This window comes from Carcharhinus amblyrhynchos, chromosome 15, assembly GCF_965287045.1.
Source record: "Carcharhinus amblyrhynchos chromosome 15, sCarAmb.v2.hapA, whole genome shotgun sequence".
Lineage (NCBI taxonomy): Eukaryota > Metazoa > Chordata > Chondrichthyes > Carcharhiniformes > Carcharhinidae > Carcharhinus > Carcharhinus amblyrhynchos.
The window spans coordinates 19,548,026-19,574,323 of NC_137338.1; the positions used below are offsets into that span (position 1 = coordinate 19,548,026).

Consider the following 26,298-nt stretch of genomic DNA (forward strand, 5'->3'; position numbering starts at 1 on the left):
AAAAGTGAAGACTTAAAAATCCCTTGAGGGATTTTAATGAGACTGTGCAACTCTCCACGCACAGACATCTGGATAATTGCTGAGAAATGCATGGGATCTGTCTTGGTTGCATCTATTTGTTGTGCATTGAGGTGTGTTTGACCAATTTGCCTGGTAATTCAAATACACCACATGTTAACTCTGAGTGTTGGCATATAAGAGACTTTGTAAATTGTTTATTTTGGTTTGTTTAAAAACTGTGGATTCTGTGGCTTTGTTCGCTTAATACCTGGGATTTCAAACTTTGTCTACTTTAAACAAAAGGTTACTGGTCCCTAACCAGGTTGCACCACAATTTGGGTATCTGGTCTGGGACCATAAGTTAGATTAACTGGAATCATGACTGAGCTGCAAAGGGGAAACAGCCTCACCTACTCCTATGTTCCTGGTGATAGCATTTATGATGATATAGCTAAAACTGTTAAATAACAATAGTTTGAAATTCAATTCTTGTCTTTCATGATTTTAAATAAACTTTAAACTTTACTTTATTAGTCACAAGTAGGCTTACATTGCAGTGTTAATGAAGTTACTGTGAAAATTCCCTAGTTGCCACACTCCGGTGCCTGTTTGGGTACACTGAGGGGAATTTAACATGGCCAATTCACCTAACCTGCACATTTTTCAGAATGTGGGAGGAAACCGGAGCATCCAGAGGACACTCATGGGGAGGTGGGGAGGTGGTGGTGGAGGTGATGTGCAAACTTCATACAGACAGTGACCCAAGCCAGAGTCCAACCTGGGTTCCTGGTGCTGTGCCACCACACCACCCAGTAAAGAGCTGAGTTATTCATGTGTTACAATGCACACTTGCTGTGACTGATCAGGGTAATTGGAAGAATATGTGGAACAATCCATACTGTTGTTAAGGCATTGTATATTGAACCCTAGACATGGATGGTGAACGCCAATCTAGTGCTTAGCATGCATGTCAGGAAAGATGGGGGAGGGTGGTATGTTATCCAATACTGTTCAAACAATATAGACTGCCTACTGTAATTTTCATTACAGCATTTCCCACACATTGCATAAGTTTATTTACTTATTAGTCACAGGTAAGCTTACATTAACACTTCAATGAAGTTACTGTGAAATTCCCCTAGTCGCCACACTCTGGCGCCTGTTCAGGTCAATGCACCTAACCAGCTCATCTTTTAGATTGTGGAAGGAAACCGGAGCACCCGGAGGAAATCCACTCAGACACCGGGTGAACGAGCAAATTCCACACAGACAGTGACCCAAGCCAGGAATCAAACCTGGTTCCCTGACATTGTGCGGCAGCAGTGCTAACCATTGTGCCACCATGCCACCCCACAGTATTTAGTACCCAATCTCACCAATCACTGCACTTAAATTTGTCCAAACATTTAATAAAGAGAATTTGCTAATCCAGAAAGCATTTTATTTTCCCTGCCCAACTTGCAAAAATTTTACATTTTCAGTACAATAAAAATCACATTTCCTTAACAAAACTACCTCATATTCAAACACAACAACCAGAAGCTTCTGTACGAACAGCACAAGTCTTACAGAAGATGAAGAAAAACAATACTAACATATGAAAATACTCCAAGTTTTAATGTTTAATTCCTGCACACGGTCTGCATTTGCCTCTGTGATTCACTGCAGCTGAAGTCCCTGAACTCATTCTAACCATATGGGCTGGGGGCTGCATTATTCTCACAGGGAGAAGAGAAAATCTTGACAAGTCAAGTATTTTCATCACATAGCTGCTGATCACAGCAGCAGCTGATTGCAGATTGCTTATCCACTCCAACAATTAAGGAATTGTGCATGGTTTCAAGGACAAGAGAAAAAAAAGTGTAAATTAATGGGAACAGGTCAAGGCAATTATAGGTTTAGTGAATTCTGCCCATCTGAAGGGCATTCTTCAACAGGCAGCTATTTGAAACAAGCTGCACATGTGGTATTGTTCCAATTCATTTTTCATCAACTCAAAACTAAATTCTGCATATTATCCAGTGAAAATAAAATCAATGAAGTACATTGCTACATCTGATATCTCAGGTAATTATTGTACTTGATAATTTGTAAAAATAATTTTGTATACCATTTACTATACCTGCATTTTGTAAGTCAATATAAGAATTTCGTTTTTAAATCGGGGACATTAAATTGATTGTGTTTCACGGTCTCAATCTCTTCTGCCATAAAGAAGTGTTTCAATCCCAGCTTTTGTATGTTGAAATGATTTCCAGATGTCAGAATTCCTGACTGGATAGTCGGACAGGAATTATTTTACTCCAGTTGTCAAGATCTCTTTCCATTGAATCAATATTACTTGCAATTCTTTTTTTGTTTGGGGGAGGGCAGGGCAGTGGGGTCGAAGTGAGAGACACAGAAACACACCTTTTATCAAGGTAAGTCAACTGAAATAGTCCACAGGAGCATGCAAATTAACTGATTCTAACAGAACTGCCATCAAATCCCTGAAATAATCTTTGTGCCCAGTTCAATTTCAGAGATAACAGATCTGTGGAGTAATACTAAATATATACTAACAGGATAAGTTATTCACAAAAACTATTTCAGGGTTTAGTTACTGTCTCTACAAATCAATATTACAACCGTCAAAAAATCTGAAGTGTTTCCACAGTTGTAACCTACCGTGAAGGCTAAAACCAACACTAAGTTTGCAGGAAGGAAGTTTCTGTATCCACAGACAGGACTGAATTGTAAAACCTGTAGATGACCAAGCACTATAGGTCAATGTTTTTTGGACAATATTGAGTGATCCAATTGTAAAAACATTGATGCAATCTCACTTAACAAGCCAAAACAAAGCAGCAAACTTGCATCTTTCACCACCTCTGCTACTCCCAAAACAGTCCATTTCCTTGCAAAAATGTTCTTGTAGCATTACTTCTTTTTTCTTTTATCATTTCTTCTTCCCTCCTCTTGAAGACAATGACTTCTTGTTGACATATGCTGCTCAAGTGCCAAGCACTCTTCAGTACATCACTTGTGGTCACTATTCATTTGTGCAGACAATAAGCATTTGCATGCTATTGAATAGTAGTGCATTTTGTTGCCAAGTCTAATCCTTTTCTTACCTGATATTCACACATGCATACTTCTAGAAGGTCCATGAATAGTCATCAGTTGCATCAAACTGACATAACTAATATAGTACCATCTATTCAATGCTTTTGTTCAAAATTATACCTCCATTTCCAATTAAAAAAAAGTATAAGGCATTTACCCTGGGTTGATTCCTCAAATACTAACAAGGAAGCTCCCACAGCAACTTTAGTTAGTACACTAAAGGCTGTAACTTTTCTACCAGTCTGGGAAACAACCTATGAAAATATGATATAACTGGAGTGGTCTCAAAGCGAGGAGGCAGAAATAGAAGGCCACATGGAATGAATAATTTAAACTTTTTAGAAAAAGTCAGCTAAGATTATTTTTGTTTCCAATGAACAATCAGGAAATATTTCATTCCAAATGTGTGGTATCTCCAATACCTTCCCCAAGTGGCCATTCTTCACGTGTCAGCCAGCAAATGTTGATGGGCCTTTCAATCAGGAAGGGAATTGCAGGCAGAAATAGAAGGCCACATGGAAAGAATAATTTAAACTTTTTAGAAAAAGTCAGCTAAGATTATTTTTGTTTCCAATGAACAATCAGGAAATATTTCATTCCAAAAGTGTGGTATCTCCAAAACCTTCCCCGAGTGGCCATTCTTCTGATATTTTTCTCATGCGACATCAATGTGCATATATTTGCCTGCATCAGAAGCCTTGCCTATCCCTACCTTTCAATACAGATGATGCAATCACATTTTACTGTTATCATCTCACATATCAAGTATTGGCCCAAAATTTACCAAATACTATTAAGACTATTCTGTCTCCATTTCAGGCCAACTTGTTGAAAAAATGTACTCCTTAACAGCCTACAGAAACAGCATTACCATTTCAGAAAAATGCAGATAGGTTTGAGCTAACTGTTTGAGGCCCCAGATCTTGATAATTAAGAGAAGTGCTTTATAGATGTTAGTGAGAAGAGATTAATAAACTCATAATGAATCTTTTAAAATTGGGCTTCCTTATTTTTAAACGCACCTGTGAAGCACCTGTCTCAGCAATTTTAACTCTGCACAACATAGGTGGCAACCTTAAGTTGTGCAAAATATTCCTTGCAATAGTGCAGTATTTACAGCATCAATTTTAGGTATATTTCACTAAAAATACTTTTATTGAAAAACAGTTACTGCATGAACCAGGTTGCCTAAATTTAAATATACTCCCACAATCCTTACACATTGTGTGAAACGGAGACAAGTGTGTTGTGGCTGAAATGTACAGATTGTAAAGAGAGATAAATTTACATTGAGGCATCTCACCATCATGTCTTCACGGTGCTATATCCTTTAAAACATCAAAATAAAAACAGACCGAGATCAGATGATATATAACACCCTCTATAATGCAATCCTACACTATGAGTCCACTGAGATTATGAATGGGGTTATTAATACTCCCCACTCTTTATGTAAAAGATAACGGTAAAATCGCCATAGCTCCAGATGACCAACGGTTGCTCTCCCTTTTGAGGGGGAAGAAGTGACTGGGTGGTGATTTAACTTGAAGACCACCACACCTCAGGCGAGGGCTAAGTTGAGAAGGTGAACCTTCATGAACAACCTCATTACGTACTGAAGCACCAAATCATTTTTTAAAGCATTCAGGATTGTGACTATTCAGCACCATACACTTTCCCTTGATTCACAAATGTTTACCGGGGAGCATTTCTTCTCTGCACTCTTTTGTGGCAAACTTGCCAATGTATTTATCGATAACTCACCACAATTTTATTACAAATAACAAACAGATTAAATTTTCACCAAAGATCTTATTAGTAGCTCAATTATTCTCCAAGGAGGTTATTCCTAACCATCAATATTTCTGGCAGGTTTTTACCACTTAAAATATCGAGCTGGGAAGTGGAAGAAAACAAACTAAATCATTATACTGAGGTTGCTATAGATAGACTGCACTATACCTGGTACAGGCCTTCTTTAAGATTTTCAAGGGGAACCCAAAGACAGAACTGGGAGAGCTGACATTAGAATGACAACTCCAGTACACCAAAGAATAACATAAAATAAATGCATTAATGTATTTGACTCAGCAAAAGAGCAAGACCCCAGTAAATGAGCCTCCTAAACCTCCAATGTTTGAGTTACCAAAGGAAGAATGCCATGTAGTAGACTGGGAATAATAACACAATCCTAGCTTAGCGTTCATTATTTATCGTAGTTATACAACAGAGCTACTACAAGACTTTCAGAGCCTGAGAATAGGATTGTAAGGATTTCAGCAAAACTGTTATTGTGCTGATTCATGTGAATAAACATATCAGTTAACTAGGTATTGAGGTTTCCAATTCATAGCAAATCTGCACTCACTTTGCCAACTATTCCTCATTAGACATGTGTCTTGTCAGATTAGGAATGAAGGTACATAAACATGTTCTGATGGAGCATGCCAAATTATAACATTTGTGTATTAGTCGCACAATACCATGACCCCATTAATAATAATTTGAAATAAAAAGAGCAGGATGCTGAACATTGATGTGGACGAAGAGTCAGAATATAGTTTGCCACTGTAATTCACACACCAATGACTTCCTGTTTTGCCCTTCAAGCATAGAACAGTTAAATGGCAGGTTAAGTCATTTCTACGCGAGTTTATATACAACCTAGGAATGCCTCATTAGTCCATCTGCTTACTGGAAAATGGTGCAACAGCAGGAAATCTAAGTTTTAAAAAAGATTTGGCAGAGTTTAAATTTTTGAGAGACATAAAATTTGCTTAAACCAAAATATCCCTTACTATAAAATATAAAATTGTTCTTAGGAGCTATGCAATTAACAATCATGAAATTTTTAATGGTGTGAAATTTAACTGAATTTATACTTACTGAGGTCATAGAATCCTTACAGTGCAGAAGGAGACCATTTGGCCCATCAAGTTTGCACCAACACAATCCCACCCAGGCCCTATTCCCATAACCCTACATATTTACTCTGCTAATCCCCTGACACTAGGATCAATTTAGCATGGCCAATCAACCTAACCCGCACATCTTGGGACTGTGGGAGGAAACCGGAGCACCTGGAGGAAACCCACGCAGACACAGGGAGAATGTGCAAACTCCACACAGACAGTGACCCAAGGCTGGAATTGAACCCGGATCCCTGACGCTGTGAGGCAGCAGTGCTAACCACTGTGCCACCATGCTGCCCCTGTATTTATTTCCCTACGTTTAACTGTTGATATGTTAGTTTACTGCACTCTAATCAAAAAGCTCACTGTGACACACGAAAAATAGTCAATGGTAGCTAGAGATGACAGGTTTAAATGTCGATTTTTGTGTCAGAATATTCCTGTAATGGAATTGTTTGAAGGGGTTATCCACTATTTACTAAGCACGTTGCACTCATTACAATTTATGGTGAGAAAGTCTTTAAGTATACATTTTACACTTATTGTTGAAAATAGTTTCCATTTCAAAGCAATCTGGAGGGTTTAGAATGCATCTTAATCCCTAAATTTCCTTTCTCCTTCCCACTCAACTCAACTCTGGCTTTTGAACAATGGCATTTAGTCCTCGTCTCCAAAATTCCTCAGCTGACTCTTCATTTTCCGCTCCCATAACCTCTGGTTGTCAGAAAATCCTTGTTTTCCCTTGTTGAAGGAATTTGGTCCTGCTGATGTTGGTGTTTCTCTGCAGAAAGATAATGCAAATTACCAACAAATATAACTATAACTAAAAAGCTTAAAATTTATTAGTGTCACAAGTAGCTTACATTAACACTGCATTGAAAATACTGTGCAATTCCCCTAATTTCCACAGTCCAGTGCCTGTTCAGGTCAGTGCACCTAACCAGCACATCTTTCAAACTGTGGGAGGAAACTGGAGCACCTGGAGGAAACCCACGTAGACATGGGGAGAACGTGCAAACTCCACATAGACAGTAAGTGACCCAAGCCGGGAGTCGAATCTGGGTCCCTGGTGCTGTGTGAGGCAGCAATGCTAATCACTGTGCCACCATGCTGCCAACGTTGCATTTGGTAAAATGCATAAGGCATAACACAAGCAAGTTATTGTATCTGCTGCTCAATTGATTTTGTTTGAGGCATCAACTTAACTGTTTGTTTCCTTATGCAAACTATGTTAACTGAACATTGATATACAAAAGTTCCAACAGAGTTTGAACCTACAGACCTGGGCACTATGTAAGGGCCCATTGATTCCCAGAGTGATCTTGACTCCACTATATGCCCAGTGACCCCCCCACAGCTACTCTATTCCATACACCCAGTTCTATATCTCTATCAAATCAATTTTGCTGATGCAACCTTCCACTGATTTATTTAGTGTTAAATTAAAAGCGGAGGAATTTAGAGTAGCTAAGAGTAGTGGGCGAGAAGAGGATTGGGAGAGGTTTAAATGTCAACAAACATTGACAAAGAAGTTGATAAAGAAGGGTAGGAGAAACTATGAAGCTGGGCTAGCGCTTAATATAAAAAAGGATAGCAAGAGTTTTTATAAATATATAAAAAGGAAGAGGCTGGCTAGGGTGAACGTTGGTCCTTTAGAGGATGAGAAAGGGGACCTAGTGGTAGGGGATGGGGATATGGCTAAGGTATTGAATAACTTTTTTGTTTCTGTCTTCACGGAGGAGGACGTGAATAATTTGCCGGGTGTTAGCGATGGAAAGGTGGTAGGACTGGAGGGTCTTAATGACATTACTGTTACTAGAGAGGCGGTGCTCGACAGACTGGAGGGGCTGATTGTGGACAAGTCCCCAGGACCGGATGGAATGCATCCGAGGGTCCTGAAAGGAATGGCGGAGGTGATAGTGGATGCCTTGGTGGTTATTTTCCAGACGTCACTGGATTCCGGGGAAGTGCCGGAGGATTGGAAAACGGCTAATGTTACGCCGTTGTTTAAGAAGGGTGCCAGGCAAAAGGCGGGGAATTATAGGCCGGTTAGTTTAACGTCTGTGGTAGGTAAAATGTTAGAATCCGTCATTAAGGAGGAAATTGCGAGGCATCTTGAAGGGAATTGCTTGATAGAGCAGACGCAGCACGGTTTCATTAAAGGGAAGTCGTGTCTGACAAATTTACTGGAGTTCTATGAGGATGTGTCTAGGGCGGTGGATAGAGGAGAGCCGGTGGATGTGGTCTTTCTGGATTTTCAGAAGGCATTTGACAAAGTACCTCACAAGAGGTTATTGCAGAAGGTCGAGGGACATGGAGTTGGGGGTAGGGTGTTAGCGTGGATAGAGGATTGGTTGTCAAATAGGAGGCAGAGAGTGGGGGTCAACGGGTGCTATTTGGATTGGCGGATGGTGACTAGTGGAGTGCCCCAGGGGTCGGTGCTGGGGCCTCAGCTTTTTACCATTTATATAGATGATCTGGAGAAGGGAACCGAGTGTAGGGTGTCGAAATTTGCTGATGACACCAAGATTGGGGGAACGGCAAATTGTGCAGAGGGTGTGGAGAGTCTGCAGAAGGATCTAGATAGGCTGGGCGAATGGGCCAGGAAATGGCAAATGGAATTTAACGTTGGCAAGTGCGAGGTGGTCCACTTTGGCAGGAAGAATGGCAGGAAGGACTATTACTTACGTGGCGAAAAACTGCAGCAGGCGACGGTGCAGAGGGACCTCGGGGTCCTTGTGCATGAGTCGCAAAAACCCAGCCTGCAGGTGCAGCATGTGCTCAGGAAGGCGAATGGGATGCTGGCCTTCATAGCGAGGGGGATTGAATATAAAAGTAGGGAGGTCTTGCTGCAGCTGTATAGGGCATTGGTGAGGCCGCAGCTGGAGTACTGTGTGCAGTTTTGGGTGCCGCACCTGCGCAAAGATATTTTGGCCTTGGAGGGAGTGCAGAGGAGGTTTACCAGGCTGATACCGGAGTTGAGGGGGTTGAGCTATGAGGAGAGGCTGAATAAACTAGGCTTGTACTCGTTAGAGTTTAGAAGAACGAGGGGAGATCTCATTGAGACGTATAAGATGATGAATGGGATGGATAGGATAGAGGTGGAGAGACTCTTCCCGCTCAAAAAAGACAGTAGGACTAGGGGGCACAGCCTCAAGATAAAGGGGGGGCAGTTTAGAACGGAGTTAAGGAGGAACTTCTTCACTCAAAGGGTGGTGAATCTCTGGAATTCTCTGCCCGTTGAAGTGGTGGAGGCTGCCTCGCTAAATATTTTTAAGACGTGGGTTGATGGGTTTTTGATAAGAGAGGGGATTAAGGGTTATGGGGAGAGGGCGGGAAAGTGGAACTGAGCCACGACAGATCAGCCATGATCTTATTGAATGGCGGGGCAGGCTCGAAGGGATAGATGGCCTACTCCTGCTCCTATTTCTTATGTTCTTATAAGTAGGCTTACATTAACACTGCAATGGAGTTACTGTGAAAATCCCCGAGTCTCCACACTCCGGCGCCTGTTCAGGTATGCTGAGGGAGAATTTAGCGTGGCAACGCACCTAACCAGCACATCTTTTGACTGTGGGTGGAAATTGGAGCACCCTGAGGAAACCCACGCAAACGTGACCCAAGTTCTCTGCACAGACAGTGACTCAAGCTAGGAATCGAAGTCGGGTCCCTGGCGCTGAGAGGCAACAGTACTAACCACTGTGCCACCATGTCACCCTACCAGCACCCTACCATCTTCCTTTATCCACAACTGAGGATGTCCCTCAACCATAGTTGACTGGGCCCCCAAACTTGTCTGTTTAATTTTGCTTTCACCCTCCTCCCCCGACCCTCCTTGCAGAATCACAATAGGATTCCCATTGTTCTCATCTGTCACCAGCAGCCTCTGCATTCATTTTAGTCACCTCCAGCATGAGGCCACCCAACTCATCTCCCTTCCTTGTTCAACAATTATCATAAAATCCCACAGTGCAGGAGGAGGCCACTTGGTTCATTTGATGAGTCTGCACCGACCACAATGCAACCCAGGGCCCTATCCCCATAGCCCCACACATTTACCCTCGCGAGTCCCCCTGATACTAAGGGGCAATTTAGCATGGCCAATCCATCTAACCCGCACATCTTTGGACTATGGGGGGAAACCAGAACATCCAGAGGAAACCCATGCAGTCACAGGGAGAACATGCAAACTCCACACAGTGACCGAAGCCGGGAATTAAACCCAGGTCCCTGTCCACTGTGCCGCCTCAAAGTAATTAATACCTTTGCTACACTCTGGTCCACATCCACACATCCAGCTTCAACTGTTTCATCAATGACGTTCCTTCCAGTATAAGGTAAAAAGTGGAAATGGTTGCTATGACTACACAGCTTTCAGCACCATTTGCAATTCCTCAGAAACTGAAACAGTCCATGTCCAAATGCAACAAGACTTGGGTGACAAATGGCAAGCAACATTTGTGTCACACTAGCACCAGGCAATGACCATTTCCAACAAAAGAGAATCTAACTGTCACTCCTCGACTTGCGATGGCCTAACCATCACTCAAGCCCCCACTATCAACATCTTGGGGTTACCACTGACCTGAAACTGAACTAGCTCTATTATTACTGCGGCCATAAGAGTAGTCATGATGTGGGTATGCCAGCGTTGGACTGGTGTAAACACAGTAAAAAGTCTGACAACACCAGGTTTTAGTCCAACCTATTTATTTGATAATATACTCGCAAGCTTTCGGGTTAGCCCCTTCACCTGACGAAGGGGCTAACCCGAAAGCTTGCGAGTATATTATCAAATAAATAGGTTGGACTAAAACCTGGTGTTGTCAGACTTTTTACCATAAGAGTAGGCCAGAGGCTAGGAATCCTTTGGCAAATAACCCACCTCTTGACTCCATAAAGCCTGTTCGCCATCTACAAGGCCCAAGTCAGGAGTATTATGGAATACTCACCCATTGCCTGGATGAGGGCAGCTCTAACTCAAGCAGCTCAGGACTAAGCAGCCTGCCAAATCCACAAACATTCACTCCCTCCACCATAACGGTGTACAATCTACAACATCTCACCAACGCTTTTCAGGCAGCAGCTTCCAAGCCTATAACCACCATTATCCTGCAAACAAAGATAGCTTACATGTGGGAACACCACAACCTGGAAGTTCCTCTCCAAGCCACTCACCATTCTGACTTGAAAATATATCACTTCCTTTCAATACCACCAGGTCACATTCAGAAACTCCCTTCCTAATAGCACTGTGGTTGTATCAACAATACATGGACTTCAGCAGTTCAAGAAGACAGCAAACCATATCTCAAAGGCAATTAGGGATGAACAATAAATGCTGTTGTAGCCAATAATGCCCACATTCTATGAATTAATGTTTTAAAAATCCATCCCTTCCCAAAGGATCGTTCTATACAAGGGCAGGGGATGCAACATTACCCTTTTTCTGCATCTGGGGCCTCAAACAGCTAATGCCCCAAACACCTCCTTCCAAGCGAAGTGACTTATTTGTACTTCCTTCAATTTAGCATTTTGCCGTTCATTTCTCATTAAGTGGTCTCAAAAGTTGGGACACCTGCCAATTTGTCTGTCAAAGATGTTGTCTCCCTTTAATTTGTAACTAACAATATTGTGTTGCTGACAGGTATTCCCAACACATCTAATACCAGCATCAATATCTAATTATGAGGATTTTGAGTGTTGCCTCATTTCTTGTATCTGAACTACTGACTAACTTTGAAGAGCAAGTCATATTTGACTACTTTGGTGGAATTCTTTGAGAACATTACGTGCGCAGTGGACAATGGAGAACCTTTGGATGTGGTGTATCTGGATTTCCAGAGGGCATTTGACGTGCCGTACCAAAGGCTGCTGCATAAGCTAAAGGAGCACGGCGTTTCAGGTAATGTATTGGCGTGGATAGAGGATTGTTTAACTAACAGAAAGCAAAAAGTGGGAGTAAATAAGCGTATTTCTGATTGGTGATCACTGACTAGTGGTGTGCATCAGGGATCAGTTTTGGGACTACAACTGTTTACAATTTACATAGTTGATTTGGAGTTGGTGACCAAGTGTAGCATGTCAAAATTCACAAATGACACCAAGATGAGTGGCACAGCAAAGTGTGCAGAGGACACTGAAAGTCTGCAAAGGGATATAGTCTAAGTGAGTGGGCAAGGGTCTGGCAGATGGAGTACAATATTGGTAAAGGTGAGGTCACCCATTTTGGTAGGAATAACAGCAAAATGGACTATTATTTAAATGGTAAAAAAATTGCAGCATGCTGTTGTGCAGAAGGACCTTGTGCATGAATCACACAAAGTTGATTTGCAGGTGTAGCAGATAAATTAAGGCAAATGGAATTTTGCCCTTCATTGCTAGAGGGATGGAGTTTAGAAATAGGGAGCTCATGTTGCAGCTGTATAAGGTGCCGGTGGGGCCACACCTAGAGTACTGTGTACAGTTTTGGTCTCCTTACTTGAGGAAGGATATACTGGCACTGGAGGGGGTACAGAGACGATTCACTATGTTAATTCCAGAGTTGAGCAGGTTGGCTTATAAGAGATTGAGTAGACTGGGACTATGCTCACTGGAATTCAGAAGAATGAGGGGCGATCTTATAGAAACATACAAGATAATGAAGAGAATAGATAAGATAGAAGCAGGGAGGGTGTTTCCACTGGCAGGTGAAACTAGAACTAGGGAGCATGGCCTCAAAATAAGGGGGAGCAGATTTAGGTCTGAGTTGAAGAGTAACTTCCTCACATAAAGAGTTGTGAATCTGCCCAGTGAAGCAGTTGAAACTACCTCATTAAATGTTTTTAAGGCAAGGATACATAAATCTTTGAACAGAAAGGAATTAAGGGTTATGATGAGCAGGTTGGCAAGTGGAAATGAGTCCATGAAAAGATCAGCCATAATCTTACTGAATGGCAGAGTAGGCTCGAGGGGTCAGATGGTCTACTTCTGCTCCTAGTTCTTACACGTATTTGGTTATGTCTTACACTACCTAACGATGTCTCACTGTTATACAAATATAGGTGCATCCACTGAGTTACGACTTTCGTGTTTTGAACTTTAATTGCTGAAATTATTAAAACCATACCGTCCCATATTCTTCATACGCATTTTTGCTTCAGGGGGCATTTCCTCAGGCTCACTCTGTGGGTAGAAATAAAGGATTCTATTAACCAATCAACTTTTAATAAAACAGGTGTTATATTTCAAACATATTCTTTGGAAGAATCAGGTTTTTCCACATTCTTGGTGCAGAAATTTTAGCTATCAAGATCAGGAGACATTTTGCACACTCACTGGATTCCTGATGCAAAAGTACATCAGAGTTTATCACTGTCAGCTCCACAGAGAGTTTATTATCCTGCTTAGAATGCCATTTAGCCAAAACACATACACAACAGATTGCAGGTCTCCCAAATGTACAGCAGCATAAAAACGTAGGAAAACGCGACATCAAAAAACCACCACCACTGATTACATGGCTGCCATGACTGGAAGGGCATTGACAGATCATTCTAAAGAATCTCTGATCAGTAATCAAGCAAAGAGTGAATACTATTCATTATACCATAGTAAGTACTTTAAAAAATTAAATATCGAGAATAGCATCTTACAAAAAGTGTGAATGTAGAAGTACCTGTTGACTATACTTGTCATCAACTTCAGGAAACATAAAGGAGACCATGCCCCTATTTACATCAATGGGGATGAAGTAGGAAGAGTTGGGAGCTTCAAATTTTTAGATGTCCAGATCACCAACAACCTGTTCTGGTCCCCCCACCATGTTGACACTTGTTAAGAAAGCCCACCAACACCTTTATTTTCTCAGACGACTGAAAATTGCTTAGCGTCAGCTACGATGCTGAGCAATTTTTACTGATGTACCAAAGAAAGCATCCTTTCTGGTTGTATCGCAGGTTGGTATAGCTCCTGCTCTGCCCAAGATTGCAAGGAGCTACAAAAGGCCATGAATGTAGCCCAATCCATCACGCAAATCAGCGTCCCATCTATCGATACTTCCCAATGCCTTGGCAAAGCAACCAGCATAATTAAGGACCCCGCACCCTCTGGACATTCTCTCTTCCACCTTCTTTTGTCGGGAAAAAGATACAAAAATCTGAGGTCACGTACCAACTGACTCAAGAACTGTTTTTTCCCTGATGTCAGACTTTTGAATTGACTTACCTTGCATTAAGTTGATCTTCCTCTACACCTTAGCTATGACTATAACTCTAGATTCTGCACTTTCTCATTTCCTTCTCTACGGGTGGTATGTCTTTACTGCATACAAGAAACAATACTTTTCACTGTATGTTAATAGATGTGACAATAATAAATCAAAACTAAATTAAACATAGAAAATAGGTGCAGGAGTAGGCCATTCAACCCTTCGAGCCTGCACCACTATTCCAATATGATTATGGCTGATCGTGCACTTTCAGTATCCCACTCCCGCTTTCTCTCATCACTTTAAAAGATGATCTATACTTTAAATCTTGTTAGATTTAGAACTTAAAATGAGGCATTAAATCAAGGCTCCTCCTTTCAGTTCAGAAAACCAGATCTCCCCCAATACTCACAGAAACCCAACAGTGCAGGAGGATGTTATTTGGCCTGAAAAGTCTGCGCTGACCACAATCCCACTCAGGACCTATCCCTGCAACCCCACATAATTAATTGCTACTTGCTAGTCCCCCCGACACTAAGAGGCAATTTACCATGGCCAATCTACCTAACTTGCACATCCTTGGGAGTGTGGGAGGAAACAAGAGCACGTGGAGGAAACACACACTGAAAGTCCATGTGATTCCAGACAGCAATGTGGCTGACCCTTCATGCCCTCTGAAATAGCCAAGCAAGCTTCTCAGTTGCATCAACTCTACAAAAATCTAAAAGGAATGAAATCAATGGGCTACCAGTATCAATCTAGGCACTGGAAAAGACAACAGCAAACCCAGACCCAATGACCCTACAGAGTCCTTCTTAGTAATATCTGGGGGTGGGAGAGCAGTCCCAATAACTAGTCATACTCACCAAATATTTTACAATGTCCCAGACAACACCATCCCTGGGTACATCATGGTTCACCAGCAGAGGAGCCAGCACAGTGGTATTTAATCAGACGGGAGGTACCCTGTGAGTCTTCAACATTGACTCTGGATCCCATGAAGAATCATCACATCAGATCAAACAGGGACAAAGAAACGTTTGCTGATCAGCATCTACCACACCACCATCCTGCCAATTTACCTGTCAAAGATGTATTTCTCCATGATAGTATTGGTAGGAATGACGACTGCATATAACTTGTGGAGTCAAAGTCCTGTTTCCACTGTGTTATGTGGCACCACCACTGTGCTAAATGGGATAGATTTCAAGCAGGTCTAGCAACTCAAAACTGGGTATCCATGAAGCGCTGTGAACTATCAACAGCAGCAGAACTATATGCAACCAAAATGTGTAATCTCATGGTCCAGTACATCTTCCATTCTACCAGTATCGCCACACGCTGGGAAATCAATCCTGGTTCAATGAATAGTGTACCAGCCATATTTAAAAATGAGGTTCCAATCTAATGACAATTACTTGCATGCAAAACATTGTAAGCAGTATGTAAATGACAGAGTTAACCGATCCCATAACCACCAGTTCAGAACCAAGCTCTGCAGAGTTGCTGCATCCAAAGGTAAATAGTGATGGACAATTAAATATCTAACCGAAGAAGACACTCCATAAATATCCCTATCCTTAATGATGAAGAAACCTATCACAACAGCGCAAAAGTCAAAGCTGAAGCATTTGCAACTGTCTCCATTCAGTGATGTGAGTGGATGATCCATCTCATCCAGAAGTGCCAAGTGGATGATCCATCTCAGCCTCCTCTCGAGATCCCTGGTATCACAGGTTCCTTTCTTCAGCTCAGAACTGAGGATGTTGACTAATGTTCAGCTGGGCTTGCGCCCACTCAGATACTAAAGTGGCCCATACCCCTGTGCAGCAAGGCCTGGAATACTTTTAGACTTGGCTGATGGTTGGCAAGTAATGTCACACCACACAAGTGTAACATAAACAGGGAATAGTTTTAAGGCTGATAAAATTGGATATCCTAAATTAAAGAATTGGGCATATTAAAAATAGAACACAGTCAAACCTCAGGCAGGCCAGTTGTACAATACACAAACCTGTCTGGGCCTGACTCATCAATCTCCTATCAAAGGTCATTGCACCCTACTAATACTTAGCAGGAGATCATTGCACCCCATTGAAATGCACCAGCCTACTGATAGAAGCCCAGGTCAGGCCAGACTTTTTGTCACCAAGAGTTCCTGCAGTTGGCTTAATCTGATAACAGGTTACATGTAAGCAGCAGCATGGAGATGGACACCTGAGGGTGGACCCTGGTGTCCCGTCAGGTAGACATCAAGAAACCCTCTGGGTATTGTAACCCCCTCCTGGGACCTCATTGGCTGGAAGCCAAAGAAGTTTCTGGAAAGGCAAGCAGGCAGGGGATAAAGGAACACACTTTCAGACACCAGCAGGGAAGGCTCGAGAAGACTCGATGAAGGAGGTGACCCTTGACCATTCGGATAACTGACCAGAGAAGGAAGGAAGGAAGAAGCTGCCATTGAGACTCACCTTCGGATCAGAGGGACTCAGAGAATCGAGCCTGCAGTTTTAACCAAACCATCTTTGCGGGTAGTATATCTGATTTTGGGGTATCTTCTTGCTTTATGTGGGTAATTTAAGGGTTAGTAATGTTATTGTTAATAAACTTGTTGAACCTTTACTTGTGTTTGTCCTTTGTCCATCTTGCAAATAAGGGCACCGGAGTGAAACATTGGAATAAGTAAACTGGTCGAAAGAATCAGAGATTTTCAACATTTCAACACAAGTGCAAGACAATGACCATCTCCAAAAGAGAGAATCAAATCATTTTCCCATGACATTCAATAGCTTTACCATTTCTGAATTCCCCACTATCAACTGCCTGGGGGTTACTGTTGACCAGAAACTGAACTCAGCCGGCAACAAGAGCATGACAGGGGCTGGGAATTTTGCAGCAAGTAATTAACCTCCAGATTTCCAAAATCTGTCCATCATCTGCATGGCACATGTGGAAGCGTAATGGAATATTCTCACTTGCGTGAATGAGTGCAATTCCAAGAAGCTTGACACCATTCAGGACAAAGCAGCCCATTTGATTGACAACCCAGCCCCCCCCCCCACTACATAATTCACTTACTCCACAATCGATGCAATGACAGCATGCGACATCTACAAGATGCATTGCTGCAACTCATCAAGGCTTCTTCAACAGCACAATCCAAACTCACAGCCTCTATCACCATGAAAGACCAAAGCTGCAGATATACCACAACAGATCAGCCATGATCTTATTGAATGGCGGGGCAGGCTCGAAGGGCTAGATGGCCTACTCCTGCTCCTATTTCTTATGTTCTTATATGGGAACACCACCACAAGTTTTCCTCTAAATCATTCTGATTTGAAACTCCATTGCAGTTCCTTCACTGTCTAAATCCTGGAAATCCTGAACAGCACTGTGGCCATACCTATACTACATGGACTGCAATGGTTCAAGAAGGCAGCTCACAAAGCCTTCTCAGGAACAATTAGAAATGAGGATGAGGTGCTGGCCTTGTCAGCAAAGTCCACATCCTAAGAACAAATAAAGACAACAAATTTCATTCAATTGAATTGTGCGGAGGGTGTGGAGAGTCTGCAGAAGGATCTAGATAGGCTGGGCGAATGGGCCAGGAACTGGCAAATGGAATTTAATGTTGGCAAATGTGAGGTCGTCCACTTTGGTAGGAATAATGGTAGGAAGGACTATTACTTACGGGGCAAAAAACTGCAGCAGGCAACGGTGCAGAGGGACCTCGGGGTCCTTGTGCATGAGTCGCAAAAACCCAGCCTGCAGGTGCAGCAGGTGGTCAGGAAGGCGAATGGGATGCTGGCCTTCATAGCGAGGGGGATTGAATATAAAAGTAGGGAGGTCTTGCTGCAGCTGGAGTACTGTGTGCAGTTTTGGTCACCACACTTACGCAAGGATATTTTGGCCTTGGAGGGAGTGCAGAGGAGGTTTACTAGGCTGATTCCGGAGTTGAGGGGGTTAAACTATGAGGAGAGGCTGAATAAACTAGGCTTGTACTCGTTAGAGTTTAGAAGAATGAGGGGAGATCTCATTGAGACGTATAAGATGATGAATGGGATGGATAGGATAGAGGTGGAGAGACTCTTCCCGCTCAAAAAAGACAGTAGGACTGGGGGGCACAGCCTCAAGATAAAGGGGAGGCGGTTTAGAACGGAGTTGAGGAGGAACTTCTTCACTCAAAGGGTGGTGAATCTCTGGAATTCTCTGCCCGTTGAAGTGGTGAAGGCTGCCTCGCTCAATATTTTTAAGACGCAGGTTGATAGGTTTTTGATAGGCAAGGGGATTAAGGGTTATGGGGAGAGGGCGGGAATGTGGAACTGAGCCATGACAGATCAGCCATGATCTTATTGAATGGCGGGGCAGGCTCGAGGGGCTAGATGGCCTACTCCTGCTCTTATTTCTTATGTTCTTATGAATATGAAAGTTGAAGCTATCATTTTCTAACCATGTTCAAACTCCATTCCCCAACTACCGAGTCCACCCTTCTTGATCTGATTTATTATTGTCACATGCATAAATATTATTTCTTGTGCGCTCTATAGACGAAACATACCATTCATGGAAAACATAGGAGAGAAAGAAAGGAGAAGGTGCAGAAAGTAATGTTATAGTCACAACTAGGGTGCAGAGAAACATCAAATGAATATAAGGTAGGTCCATTCAAAAGTCTGATGGCAGCAGGGAAGAAGCTGTTCTTGAGTCGGTTGATACATGATCTCAGACTTTTGTGTCTTTTTCTTGACACAAGAAGGTAGAAGAGAGTATGTTCATAATCAACATACTCTTGATTATGCTGGCTGCTTTTCTGAGGCAGCGAGAACTGTAGACAAAATCAATGGATGCGAGGCTGGTTTGCATGATGGACTGGGCTACATTCACTCTTCTTGCGGTCACGGTCGGAGCAGGAGGCACATCAAGCTGACCCTCTCGCTGGCAAAAGCATCGGACTGAACAAATTGTTTGGACAATTATTGTGATAGTCAACCCCAAGGTAAGATTCAGGTCAAGCAATCACACTATTTCCAATATTGGTTATTTCCACATTTGTTACAACTCCTAACTTTTGCATGGCTCTGCTCATCTGCTGCAGAAACCTTGATTTATGCCTTGATATGACTATTCCAACACACTCCAAGTGTCTCCAACACTTAATTCTTCATTACCTTTGGTCATCTGAGCTCTGCTGCTTATGCCTCAACTGGTAATATGTCTGGTTCATTCATTACCCCTGTGTTTGTTAACTTGTATTGGTTCCTGGTCAAGCAATATCTTGATTTCAAAATTCCAATCCTTGTTTTGAAATTCTTCCAGCTCTTTCCCTGCCCTATCTCTATCTCCCTCACAATCCTTTGGGTTATCTCCGTTCGTCTAATTCTGGCCTGTTGAGCATTCAAGATTTTCACTGCTGGACCACTGGTCATTAGTCTGTTCATGGAGTGGGGTTGTATCAGCCTTATTTATGCTCAGATCTATACTGATGCTTTAGATCATGTAATAAAAGGTTTACACTGAATGGATTTTCATAAAGCATCAAAATTTCTGCACTGATCAGCAAGATTCTGTCAGGTGCATCATGTGGTAGTCTCCGTATCATCAGCTGCCTACACCCTACTACTCTTCAGCACTCTACCTCACTTACAACCTTTTAGACATCCTTAAAACCTCCCAGTTTGACCAAGCTTTCTGTCATCCGACCTAATATCTCCTTCTGAGGTTCAGTATAATTTATTTCATAATATTCCTTTGAAGTATCTTGGGATGCTTTGCTACATATGAAAACAAGTTGCTGTTGGTGGCCTATTAGGTTGAGCTATAACCTCTTTATTTAGGCAACATTGAGTAAGTTCCATTTCAAATATACTTCCCCTTGCCTTCTCTCAGAGAACAGTACCAACTCCCGGCAATTGCAACTGTACAAAAATGATGCTCCAATCTCATAATACACAACTACTTTTAAAGAAAGTACTTACATCCTCATCTTCATTGAAGACTGCTGCAACTGAAGGTTTCTTTGGGGCTAAAACAGGTGGACTCTCTTTTGGTTTCTAGAAATAAAAACAAATGATGAGACTTCAGTTCTGATAATTGTAAAAGAATGGTATTAAAACTATTCTTCATAAATACATAAAGAGCCATTGCAGAGCTATTTGATTAATCCCACTTGTCTCCCACCCCCACCCTCCAGTACTTATCCAATTCTTTTTAATGTTATTAATAGATCTGCTCCCTTTTAGGCAGTGCATTTCAAGTCACATGTAAAAAAAGTTTCTTCATGGTCATTTGCCAATCATCTTAATTTGTGTTCTCTCGTTACTGACTCTTCTAGCACTGGAAACAGTTTCTCCTGATTTACTCATTCATGATTTTAAACATTTTTATCCAATATCCTCTTATCCTTGGTTCTAGGAAGAACAAGTCTAGCTTATCCAATCTGTCCACATAACCAAAGTCTCTCATCATTGCTACCATTCAAGTAATATTCTGTTACAACCTCTCTAAGGTCACGACATACTTCCTAAAAAGAGATACCTAGGATTGAACACAATATTTCAGCTGATGCCTTTTATAAATATGTAATATAATTATGTGCTTCTGTACTCTATTCTTTCATGGAAACCAAGGATTGCATATATTTTAACAAGCTTCCGAACTTATCCTATCACCTTCAATGGCCTGTATACATTGATCCCTGATCTCTGTTCCTTTATCACACACTTCAACACAAAATCTTTATTAATGATTGGTGAAAGCATCAGAGGAAATTGTGTGCAGGTTTGCAGATAACACAAGGATTTGTGTCAATTTTAGATGGCAAAAAAAGCACAATCAGATCAAGACAGAGAAATAGAGAAATGTGCCCATGTCTGGCAGATATCATTTAATACAGATATATGCGATCTTATGTGCAGCATGAATGTAAACCATGTGTATACTATGCAGGGCTCTGAACTAGACTGTTAGGGAGGATAGACACTTAAAGGTGTTCTTAAACATTCATGCTGTGAAGCTACAGCCAATGAAAATTAGGATACATGATTATGATGATCCAATATAAAACAAAAAATATTACTGTGCTCATCTGTCCTCTAGATTTTTTAACAATGATTTTGAATCTATGACCCACACATCAGGGGAACAGCTTTCCTTTGCCTACTTTATCAAATCATCTTAAAAACATTCCAACACTCTTAACTGTCCTGTTCCAAGCAAAACAGTACTAACTTTCCCAACGTTTCCTCATAACTTAAATTCTTCGTCCTTGGTAACATGCAGGTAAATCTTCATCTTATCCTTCCTAATGCCTTTACAACTTTGCTGAAATGTAGTGCTCAGAATTATTCACAATATGCCAGCTGAGGCCTAACTAGTGATTTATAAAGTTCTAGCATGACTCATTTGCTTTTATATTCTATTATTCCTTTAAATAATTCATATGCTTTTCATCAAATTCCCTATAGCCTTTAGGAATTTGGGTATATGGGCACATTATTCACTCATCATAAAATTGGCTCATTTATAGTAGACTTTCTTTCCAAAGTGCGACTGAGGCAGGTACAAAAAATCTAATATTGTCTACATTTTAATCAAGTATGAGGAATTTCACCAAAATAAATTACTCCCTACTGAGCAACTTTATTGCTTAATTGAATTAATTTGGTTAGAAATACAAATATACATTTTATATTCTATCTTGCTTCTTATCCACTTAATTTTTCTTTCATACCTCCCCAATTCCACCAAAACAGGTCTTTTACTCCTAAAAATGCCAGCTGGTTTCAGGCCCACAACGACTAATTGACTAGTTTCTGACAACCGAAGGGAGAGAAAGTGTGACTTGGCCATTGCCTTCTATTTGAGAAAGCACCTCCATTCTGTGCATGCAAAGACAAGTGACACGGAATGAACCATGTGAGCAATTGCAACAAGCGCTTATATCTTAAGCGGTTACAACTGGTGAAATAATGGATTACTATAGTCCATGACTGGATTATAACTGATCCATTAATAATGGATTATTAATTAGAAGAACTAATAATCTTCTATTAGTTGGAGAATTAGTGCAAATGGTCTCTCTCTGATCTGCGAAAATTCTATGATTCTATTAACGTTTTTAATCCCACAGTGATTACATTTCTCCCAAAGAGGAGGCCATTACCAGGTGAAGGTTAAAATCGTGGTTTAGAATTAAAAACAATTCAGTTATAAGGAGACGCTGAATAGACAGACTTTTTTCTCTGCAACACAGGAGACTGAGGGATGACCTTATAGAAGTCTATAAAATAACAAGGGGCCTAGACAAGGTAGATAGTCAATATCTTTTCCCAAAGGTAGGGGAGCCTAAAACTAGAGGGCATAGGTTTAAGTTAAGAAGGGAGAGATACAAAAGTGTCCAGAGGGGCAATTTTTTCACAGAGGGTGGTGTGTGTCTGGAACAAGCTGCCAGAACTTGTAGTAGAGGCAGGTACAATTTTATCTTTTAAAAAGCATTTAGATAGTTACATGGGTACGATGGGTATAGAGGGATATGGGCCAAATGCAGGCAATTGGGATTAGCTTAGGGGTTTTAAAACACAAGGTGGCATGGACAAGTTGGGCCAAAGGTCCTGTTTCTATGATTCTACATGTTTCATTTGGTTCTGAACACAACCATTTAGTGTGGTTTTAGTGTTCATATAATTTCATTACCACCAGCAAACTGCTCTTCTTGACCTATGCTGATTTCAACTTAGGCTTTGTTTGGTTTTGAATGTGCTTCAGGAGTCTGGCCCCATCAGTACCATGTAAACAATCATACTGCAATTAGAAATATCCATTATAATAAACTACAAGTCCCCTTTTGACATATAGAAAGCATAAAAAATTACTTACACTTGCTCCTAGTTTGATGGATATTGGAGCTGGTTTCTTTACGGTCATACTTCCTATTGAAAATCCAATTTTGGAAACTTTTGCAGGGGTGGGTTTGTTGTTTGCATCCCCGGAAGCAGAGTCATCTTGATTTTTCTCATCAGCTGCTCTTTTCTCTGCACTTCGAGTTGAACTTTCTCCTTCATTACTGGAAGAAACAGTCTTAGTTTTCACAGTTTTCTCTTCCTTCTCTTCTGGTCCTGGTGGAGTCGAAACAACTTACCAAGATGAGATACTTTTATCGAGCACTTTGGTGGATGCAGCAACCTCATTAAGTATTAGGGAGCTTCTGTGGGTGTGCACTGACTGAACCAGTAGTCTCTTCCACTGTTTGTCAGATACAGTAGATGCAGGCACTGAGAAATCATTTCATGGATGGATGGACTCTACATTTCAGTTTTAGGGTAGGATTAATCCAGTGCTCCTGTTTCTTGGACCCCCAAAGAAAATTCACAGGACCAAAACAGTACAGATTTTGGTAGACTAAAGGTCCACACTGAGGAAACATTCACCAATGATTGTACAAATTGTAGACTTTCAGGTGTTACATGTTGGGGGGAACACAGCACCAGGATGACAACATCCTAAAATAACTGATGACCAAACGGAGTGCCAAGATGGGTATCATTTCAGACAGTAATTCACGTAGTCAAGTTATAATCAATTACTCTAAGAGCTACAGTTCCAGTAATTTGAGTTTCTACTCAGTGAACTTTTATCTTTTATTTTCATTTCTTACTAATCAGTAGTAACATCCAACAGAATACACATAGTTCCAGTGTTCAATAAATTAAAGAGGCAAATTCTTCAAATCTCTGATAATCTGTTTGAAATCTGATTCAACTAATGTTAATTCTGAAGACAAAATTCAGAATGACAAATAATGAGTTAAAAACTTTTTTTTAAAAACTAAATCTTTTTACACGTATAGATCATTTACTACAGGATAAAATTTTGCTCCAAAAGAAATAATTACTTTAAACTCAGACTTTCTAGCTTTCAAAAACAAATTCCTCCTCATTTTGAACAGGTAATTTGCAGAAACACTTTGAGCTCAAATATTTTCTAATATGAGCACTAGCCATCAGCTTTTATTCCAAAAGCACATACCTATTGTTAAATTGCCTCTGCATTCCTGACAAGGAGTCAGCCAAAGAACCAACACATGTTTCTTTCATTAGCCTAATAGTTAGGTCAGAAATGAATTCAATAGCCGACACTATATAAATTATAGGACTATATATACACATCATTAGCCAACAGACTAATTGAAAATTAATGTTAAATCATAGCCCATATATTTGATAAAAATAACTGTTTAGAGGATAGTCCTAAAGCTATTAGGGAATTTAAGTTTGATGCTCTAAATTCCAAAGCTGTCTGCTTATGTGATTTACATCTGCCAGGTGAACTATACTGTCATTTAGGTATGCTGTTATATCCAGTTGTCGTACAAACCAGTGACAAGGATGCTCTCTAATTTACTGATTACTGATCAAACAAAAATAGTACTGTATTGGTCCTACTGGATTTTTTGTGTTGCCAAAACTCTGAATCACTGAATGTATCCAACATTGTTATTTTGTGATAAGTTACCAGCCGTTATATACATTTTGAAATAACTAAACATTCCAAAAAAAGTCAAGTACAACAGTTAAGATTACAAATTGTTACAGGTATCATAAAGTGTGCCTTTGTTATAATGGATCATGCATTATTCTTGGGTGGGCCTTTAATGCTTTCTTTCAGTTACTTGGTTTGAATTTCAGATACTAATCAAAGTCACAATCAATAAAAATCTCTATTCCAATGCAAGATGTTTGCTTGAAAATGAGATCAATTATCACAAAAACATGAATGGCAACAAAACTTTTGTGTCCTAACTCGTCCTCCACATTAGATTTCGCTACATTTTAATAACTTTAGCTACAAATAAATGCATACTGGGTCATAATCAGATTGGCCAATGGGCTGCTTGCATTTCACATTATACGACGAAATGTTGTAGGAGTCAGTTCCTACATTTCACAGCAATATAAGAAAATGCTTTGTTTCTAAGAAAAAATAATGAGCTACATCTGTAGTCACATTTGTAATAGAAATTATTCCGAGTGCTAGATTGAATTGTCTCTTGAATGTTGGCTTTTAATCAAATGTTCCATTCTTAAGATAGCATTCAACACTACAAAAAAACTAAAAAATTGTTCGTTTAAAAATAAAATTTGAGTTCCAAAATACTTAAAGGCAATGCATTGAAATTGGACTGACCTATTCTAACAAGATGCACTATAACTCAGAGCTGCAAGCCCATGTACAGTATGTGTGGGGGCGGGGGGGGGGAGGAATGAGATTCGAGGCCCTCCCGCCTGCTACTGACCCCAAACTGGCTCCTCCGGGGAAGGGGGAGGGGATTTCTGGCTTTGTCTTTTTTTAATAGTTTCGTCCCTTCGCTAGTAGTGACAATATCGGGGTTTGTGCACATCCTGCCGCGCTGTGTAGTTAAAAGATTATGAAGCGGCACCTTCGTCTTGCAGTCTCTCCGCCTCCGTGCGCCTCTCCTCCGCCATTTTGAAACCAACTTCAAACCGCCAACGGCACTCTGGGAGGGAGGGGATCGTCACTTCCGACGCCACAGCCAGGCCCCGCCTCTCTCCAAGGCTGGCCGCTGCTGTGTCCATCACAGAGCCACAAGTCTCGCCACACCAGGTTAAAGCCCAACAGCTTTATTTGGTAGCAAACGCCCCTAGCTTTCAGGGCTTTGCCCCTTCCTCGGGTAAGTGGGGAGTTCTGATCACAAACAGGACATATAAAGGCACACGCTCAGTTTGAAGAATAGAATGCGAGTCTTTACAGCTAATCAAGTCTTAAAGATACAGACAGTATGAGTGGAGATAACATTAAGCACAGGTTAAGAAGATGTGTATTGTTTCCAGACAGGAAAGTTAGTGAGGTTTTGCAAGTCCAGGCAAGTTGTGGGGATTACAGATAGCGTGACATGAACCCAAGCTCCCGGTTGAGGCCGTCCTCATGTGTGTGGAACTTGGCTATCAGTTTCTGCTCAGCGACTCTGCGCTGTCGTATGTTGTGAAGGCCGCCTTGGAGAAAGCTTACCCAAAGATCAGAGGCCGAATGCCCGTGACTGCTGTAGTCTTCCCCAATAGGAAGGGAACACTTCAGCAG

General features: G+C 41.2%; 1 protein-coding gene across 1 annotated transcript; it reads right to left on the reverse strand.

Annotated features, from left to right (window-relative positions):
• Positions 1 to 1,419: 1,419 nt before the first annotated feature.
• LOC145353120 (PEST proteolytic signal-containing nuclear protein-like) lies at positions 1,420 to 25,708 on the reverse strand. The gene is made up of 5 exons (XM_080203496.1): positions 25,640 to 25,708; positions 23,080 to 23,318; positions 20,181 to 20,255; positions 13,126 to 13,181; positions 1,420 to 6,798 (listed from the first exon to the last, which is right to left on the reverse strand). The coding sequence occupies exons 1-5, from the start codon at positions 25,683 to 25,685 to the stop codon at positions 6,675 to 6,677; spliced, it is 540 nt and encodes a 179-aa protein (XP_080059622.1). The 5' UTR covers positions 25,686 to 25,708; the 3' UTR covers positions 1,420 to 6,674.
• Positions 25,709 to 26,298: the final 590 nt, after the last annotated feature.